Consider the following 7,179-nt stretch of genomic DNA (forward strand, 5'->3'; position numbering starts at 1 on the left):
TTTGAAGGCTGTGATCCTTGCCCTCGTCGTCGCCTCTGGGCTGCTCCCGCCCCGGCAGCCCTCACTGCCTCGCCCAAGCCACTGCCCCCTCACGGGAGGCCTCCTCTCGCGCGTAGGCGTGCTGGTGTGCGTGGCGACCTGCCAGGCGCTGTGGAGGCGCCGGATGCCCCCCCCCCCCCCTCTCCCCCCTGGTCGTGCTCTCGAGTCCAACTTGTCCCAGAGTCGTCTCTTCCCATCAGGCGGCGGTGCGGCTCGCGCAAGGGCCACCGCCCTCGCCGGCTGAGGAGCGAGGAGAAGTGTGGCATGGAGGAGGGGTTGGAGCGGGGGTTTGGAGGCGGCGAGGGCGGGGGCGGGGGCGGGGCATGTGACGTCACCGCGCGGCTGAAGATCGCGTGGCGCGACGAGGGCCTCGCGGGGGGGGGGGGGAGGTGCTTCCGGCACCCCTGAGCTGCTGTATGGTTGATCACAGGCATGACGACGACTCGGAGGAGGAGGAGGTGCCTTCGTACAGCTTCGCAAAGGCGCTGCAGACTGCACAGCAGGCCTTCCTCCTGCCGGAGTCGACCCAGCCGGAGGTGGAGTGGGTGGAGGGGGCGGAGCAGGGGGCGGAGGAGACAGAGGTCTGCGGCCACCACCCGCCACACTGCCCCGCAACCGACACTCCCTCGAGAGACAGCCCTCGCCCTCGCGCCTCTACTGTATTCTCTCTTCTCACGAGCCTGTGCCCCGTGCCCCCCGCCCATGCCACCTCCACGCTCGCATGGTCGGGATCCATCCATCGATGGATGGAGTGTTGGAGTCACTCCAGCACACCCTTCCCTTCCGGTCTGATTGACGCACACTCCATGGGCAGCACTCCAAGGCTGCGCCCTCTCTCCACATCTCGACATCACAACCCCCCCTCTCCACATCACAACCGCGAGAGGCGCCGCGAGTGCACCCCCCCCTCCCCCCCCCTCCCTCCGCACCTCCCCCTGCTCCCGCACTGGGCAGGACTCGTGGGCACCCAGCCGCGTCCTACAGCGGGCGGCGGGCAAGGCGGCGGAGGGGGCGGAGGCGGCGGAGGCGGCGGCCGAGGCGGCGGCCGAGGCGGCCGAGGCGGCGGAGGCGGCGGCCGAGGCGGCGGAGGCGGCGTCCGAGGCGGCGGAATCACAAGCGGCGGGCCGTCTCTCGAATGCCCAGGAGAGGGATGGGGGGAGGGTGGCGGCGGCGGCGATAATTGCGGCGGCGGCGGCGGAGCCGGAGGACTTGCTGCAGGGGGCGCTTCAGGTCCTCTCGCCGGGGGCGGCGGGCGCCCCCCATTGTTGTACTATGTCGTAAAGCGCCGATGGTGATGTTGTTGAAGGTGCCGTCGCGGGGGGCGCCCACGACCCTTGATTACTGGGCAAAGGTCAAGGCGCCGGCATCTCCGCACACCTGTGCACCTCCTTTGCATACTCCGCATCTCAGAGCTCCGCACCTCGGATCTCCAAACACACCCCACACTCCGCACCTCCGCATCGCTAGCATTCGATGGACTCTCTCCTCTCCGCTGCCGTGACTTGGGCGACTCTGCCGCTCCTAGGACGGAGTGAGCGGCGGGCTGCTGGCGGGCAATGGAGCGGGCGGCGCCTCGCCACAGCCACCGCAGCAGGGGCTCGAGCCGCCTACCGCCGACACGGTCGGGGGCGGAACGAGGGTGGGCAGCGAGGTTGGCAGCGCGGCGGGCAGCGCGGCGGGCAGCGCGGCGGCGTCGAGCGCTTTCGGCCCCTCCGACGAGAGAGGGCTGTTGCAGCTATGCGCCCGGTGTCGCTTCACGCTTGCCTGCGACCCCATGTAGGCCTCTCTGACGAAGGCCCCACCCCTCCGTCACGCGCGCCGCGGGAGGCGCCCGTGTGGGACTCGGACTCGTTCGTGTCGTACAACCGTTCGGCGAGCCGACCAAAGGCGAAGCGCGTGTGGGAGTTTTGATGAGCGGAGAGAAGGCATCTCGGCAGTAAGGCTTAAGACTCTAATTTCTCGGCTCTATGTAATTAATGACATTTGTTGATGTTTTGTATAAAGCACGTGGTCACTATCCACTATGTGTCTGTCAGCGATTAAAGCCGTAAAGCGTGTCGTGTACACAGTATTGAATGCGTATTTGATACCGTAACGCGTAAGCCGTACACGGAGCTTTTGACAGATAGCCAGGGTAGGTCCGCCCCACCGTGTGATTCGGACTGAGCGACGGCAGGACCCTTTGAAATCATGAATGGCGGCGTTCGGTGAGGCCCCCACGGCCGGGGGCGGTAAGTGGGTGATAGGAGGGCCATAAACGACCATCACACCGGACCCCTCCACCCCCCCAAACAGGAAACACAGAGTCCAAACCGACGCGCGGCGGAATCACGAATCTGGGTTTGTGGTGGTGATGTGGGTGTTGTTGATTGGTGGTGGTGTGGTGACCGGTGTACGGCTTTATTTACGCCGGCCGTCCCGTCACTCCGTCTCCTCAGAGCTGAGCCTGAGGTTAAAGCCTCATCCCACTCATGCACGCGTGTCACGGCCGTTCCTCGCTATGCGCTCGCCCACCCACGCTGCCGCCGCGCTGGAGGCGGCTGACCTGCACGTCCCTCCACGCGGCCGCCGACTCCACCGGGTGCGACAGCGCGACCATCCGCGAAGACGTCTGTGCGAGGTGCTTCGTCACCTCGAGTGAGAGCGCGTGCTCGAGGCCACGCTGCGCGCCCAAGCCCAAGCGCGCATAGACCTCGTCACGCGGCCACGAAATATAGCGGCTTGCCGGCTGCAGGCGCACCGTCGCCGAGGCAGGCTCGCCGTGCAGAAACGAGACCTCGCCAAAGAGGCCACCCGTCCTCTCGATCGTCACGCCGTCGCCCAGGTGGATCACGCCCGTCCCGTCGAGCAACAGCACCAGCACGTCGTTGGGCATGCCCTTTGTGATCACCTCGCGGTCTTCAATGTCACGCACCGCAGCCTCGCGGCCGAGCGCAAACAGTCGGCGGAAGTCGGCCGCACTCATTGAGCGCGAGAAGATCTGTCTGTACCCTGCTCCTCCTCCGCCGATAGCTTCACACACCGTTCGGAAAGCAGCCGGCAAGCGTAGAAGGCATTGAGCGCCAGATAGAGGGCATTCCAACGGAGTGGCAGCCACAGCGTCTTGCCAATCGGATGGTAATAGTTAAATATGCAGGCAAACGAGCACGATGCGGTCGCAAGCAATCGGAGCGACAGCTCCGAGGGCGAGGCAAACGAGAGGCCCGTGAGGATGAATGCCGCGTGGCCAGGCCACTCTGGCCGAGCCGAAGGCCACCACGAGCTGAATCGTGATGAGGCGGGTGTGCTACTTGACACGCCCCGACGCAGCGTACTGTGGCCGTCAGGTCGTCGCCACCCGCACCTGTGCCCTGCACGCGTGCGGCAAGCTTGTGCTTGCAGCGAGCGGACCGGTAGCGATGGAGCGTTCCAGCGTAGCAGCGATGGAGCGTTCCAGCGTGGCAGCGGGCGCGCGCCGCGCTCCACGCCAAGCACGGTCGCCGCACGCATCATCGGCTTGTTTACCTGGACTGCCTGCTCACTGGACTCGCTCCGTCAACCGTTCGTCCAAATGCGGCGGGCCGAGTGATACTCGAGTAAAAAGAATTTTGCCGGCATCTCTCACAGCACACTGACACGACAAGGGCGCGGACTGGCGCGGACTGGCACACACACCGGCTCACCACCGGAGCCGCCTAAGCGACTCCGTTAAGAACGGCAAGGCACTCCTCACCAATAAAAAGAATTTTCCTGTGATGTGTGTGTGTGTGTGTGTGTGTGTGTGTGTGTGTGTGTGTGTGTGTGTGTGTGTGTGTGTGTGTGTGTGTGTGTGTTAAAATCCCTGTGTGGTGGCGGCGTGCCGTCCTCCCATCCCTCCCTTGGCTTGTCTGTTTTCTTTCTTTCTTTCTGTGTATGCCGCGCCGAGCACCGCAGTCCGCAGAGCCGCATTGCTCCACGCGACGATAGGTTTCGCTGAACCAGGTTGCGCAAGTCTCGCTGTGCTGAGTACGAATCCCAATCAATTCGTTTGAATGGCGCCATCGCCAATGTTGGTGTCGGTCTGCTCGGGTGTAATGCTGACAGCTGCTGCTGTATGACCTCACGGTGGGGACTCTTGCCCAAGCTGGAGCTGAGGAGGTGCTTTCGGCCGTCAGCCGTGCCGCCCTTTGTCAGCGCGAGGATACTCGCAAAGTACCCCTCGTGGAACGACTTTGGAAACCCACCCCCCACAGCCCTGTTCTGACGCTGACGGCGCAGGTGGTGCACTTCGAGAGAGAGGTCAGCGCACGAGGGGCGGGCGTCGTTGTGTACCCGCATGCCCTGCACGACCATATTGGCTGCCAGACTCGTTCCATAACATAGGCGAGCTCTTCTCGATCGCTGGTCGGTGGGCACACGAGATGCATCGGCCCTCGCGAAACCATAGACGAGCCGCCAGTAGATGTGGAGTGGCACTCGCGGATTGCTCGGTTTTGCAGATCATGTTCCACTGGAAAAGGGGTGATACCTTTGCCAGGTGTTGCTTGGTGCCAGTCCGATCATGGCCATCACGGTAGGAAAGCAAGTCATGTCGTCGCGACCGCTGAACCACGTCTGTCTGCATGCTGTGTGTGTGAGGACCCGTTGATTTGCGTGCACCCTACTCACGTCCTGGGCAGGGTTGGTGAGGCTCAATGTGTTGTACACGGTGCCTTGAACCCCTCTCATCTGCATCGTTGTGCCTGGCAACCACGAGAACGCTGCAGTTGCACATGTCCCAGCAGGGAGTTTTGTGAAGCCGCTTGGAGTTGCCCGAGAGCGGTGGTGGTGCCCCCGCAGGAGTTTCTGCCTATCTGATACTCGGAGTGTCGTGAGAGGGAGGTGGTAACATTCTTTTCCTGCCAGTGCGCGCCAGTCCCGTGCCCAGTGTCGTGCACGGAAAATTCTTTCCACCGCGGAACCGGAAAGGGTGTGGAAGCGGCACCGGGGCGGCTGCGATCCCTTCCTTGCTCTCGCGGCTTCTCCCGCCTAGCTAGCATGCGGGGAGAGCGGCATTGTGCACGGAGCAGAGTGCATTGCCGTTCTTAACGGAGTCGCTTAGGCGGCTCCGATGGTGTGCCGGTGTGTGTGCCAGTCCCCGACCGTAATTCTTTATTACGGCGTTCATGACGACCTACCGCTGTGTCGAGCACAGCTAAAAGGGGCATACGAGGGCGCTCTCGATCGCGCGCCATGCTCTCTGCCGACAAGGACAAGCTCGAGCGCGAGTACCGGAAGCGCATGCTCCAGATCCGGGAGCGCGAGCTCGTCTACTACATCTCGAACAGCAACAACATCGCGACGCTCTCGGCGCTGCTGCTCGGCTGCACCGTCTCCTTCCTGATCGACCAGGCCAACGAGTCGTTCGACCTGAACTGTGTCGACCTCTCCAGCGGCGACGACATCCTCGACTGCAGCGAGCAGGTCCTGCTGGGCAACGGGGGGCAAGGAAACACGCACTACGTCTCCGAGCTGCTCCTCCCGTTCCTCATCCTGTTTTGCACCTTCCAGACCTCCCTCTCCTGCTGGGGCTCGATGCTCATCTCGATGCTAGCGCCACGGCTAGTGCTGCACGGCCCTCCCTCACTCGCGCCGCGCAGCACCTTCCCCGAACGTTCTTGGCACCTTCCGCTGTAGGCTCGCGCTGCACGGTCCTCCGTCCCACTTCTCGTACGTCGTGGACGCGGTGGAGGAGGAGTTCGAGCACCTGCGGTCCATCCTCGCGACTTCTCTCGCGACTTTCATGGTGATCCCTCTCTTCTGGGCCTTTGCAAACCTGCACGAGGGCCTCGCCTTCCTCCTCCCCGCCCGAGTTCAAATTGAGAGGCGATCCATTATTAACAGGCATGAGGGCGTCGCCTCACTCCTCTCTGTCCTCTTCATCGTCCTCCTCCTCCTCCTCCGCGTCGTGTTCGTCCGCCTCGAGCGATCCTTCGTCCTGCCAGACGCCAAGAAGATCACCGGCCGCTGGTGCGTCGATGTAGCCAGCCCTTGCGCTATGAGTCTCGTCGCCGTTTCGAACACAAGCTCGCCGATCCGCGCGAGATTATCCGAGACTTGCGCTGAGGAGCGCCACGCTGCGTTCTTGATCTCACCACCGGCCACCAGGTTCGCGCGCCGCTTCTCGCGGATGAGCGCCACGCCGCCGAGGAGGCTGCGCCGGCGCGAGCGCCCCGACGGCCGCCCGTACGAGCGGTTGCGTGACGGAGGTGCAGATTGCCACTCCGAGGCGTCGCACCCGAACTCTGCGCCGTCGCAGTCTGCGACGTCGCACTGCTCGTGGGTCGGGACGTGGGTCGGGTCGGCAGGCACGTCGGGCGGCGCCCTCTCCGCGCACCGCGACACGGGCTCCAACCGGCCCTCCTCGGCTGCCTCGTCGCGCTGGTCAGACGACTCGGACAGGTCGACGAGGGTGGGGGGGGGGGGGGGGGGGGCGGATCCCTCTGCCAGAAGCGAGAGACTGAGGAGTCACTCCTTGACACGTCATCAGGCCGAGCGGCGGCGTCGTCGGACTGGAGGGCGGGTCTGACCCCCAGCGATGACTCCTCGACTGTCCTCCTCAGGTCGGACAGCGGCTCGTCCGAGTGGAGCGGATCCAAGGACGGCGCCGAGGCGGCGGCGGCCGAGGAGCGATCGCGGCCACAGCCGACCCTGCGCGACCTCTTCCACCACGGCGATGGGCTGGTCCTCACAGACCGCTCGCAGGAGCCCGGCTCCGGCGGCGGCGGCGGCGGCGGCGGCGCGCGTCCTCTCCAGCTGAGCGAGGTCAGGCCAGGGCAGCTGATCCCGGCTCCTCTCCGAGGCCTTGACCCGAGCCTTCCCCCGAGCCTTCCCTATTCAGGTCAAGTCAGGGCAGCTGATCCGGCTGCGGCCGCAGCAACCAAAGCTGAGGCGCCGCGACCATATAGCCGCGTGAGTCGAGACGAGAAGACGAGAGACGAGAAGACGAGAGACGAGGAGAGACGAGGAGAGACGAGGAGAGACGAGGAGAGACGAGGAGAGACGAGGAGAGACGAGGAGGTCGAGAGATCACGAGTCAGAGACGAGGGACGAGCCTGCCGTTGCTGCTGTAGGCAAGGGGAAGACCCGGTCGCGGCTGCCCTGCGGCACGCCCAGCCGCAGGCGGACCTACCCCCCCCCCCC

The 7,179-nt window shown here is 64.7% G+C and overlaps 1 protein-coding gene across 1 annotated transcript; it reads left to right on the plus strand.

Moving 5' to 3' along the window:
- Positions 1 to 1,105: 1,105 nt before the first annotated feature.
- Positions 1,106 to 2,284, plus strand: EMIHUDRAFT_458094 (hypothetical protein; the record flags this gene model as incomplete). The annotated part of the gene is made up of 5 exons (XM_005775025.1): positions 1,106 to 1,269; positions 1,346 to 1,396; positions 1,565 to 1,745; positions 1,820 to 2,024; positions 2,224 to 2,284. Coding segments are annotated over 4 exons (527 nt in total), but the record flags the coding sequence as incomplete, so codon positions are not given.
- Between the last annotated feature and the right edge of the window lie 4,895 nt (positions 2,285 to 7,179).

The sequence above is a fragment of the Emiliania huxleyi genome (genome assembly GCF_000372725.1).
Source record: "Emiliania huxleyi CCMP1516 unplaced genomic scaffold EMIHUscaffold_300, whole genome shotgun sequence".
In the NCBI taxonomy this organism is placed as follows: domain Eukaryota; phylum Haptophyta; order Isochrysidales; family Noelaerhabdaceae; genus Emiliania; species Emiliania huxleyi.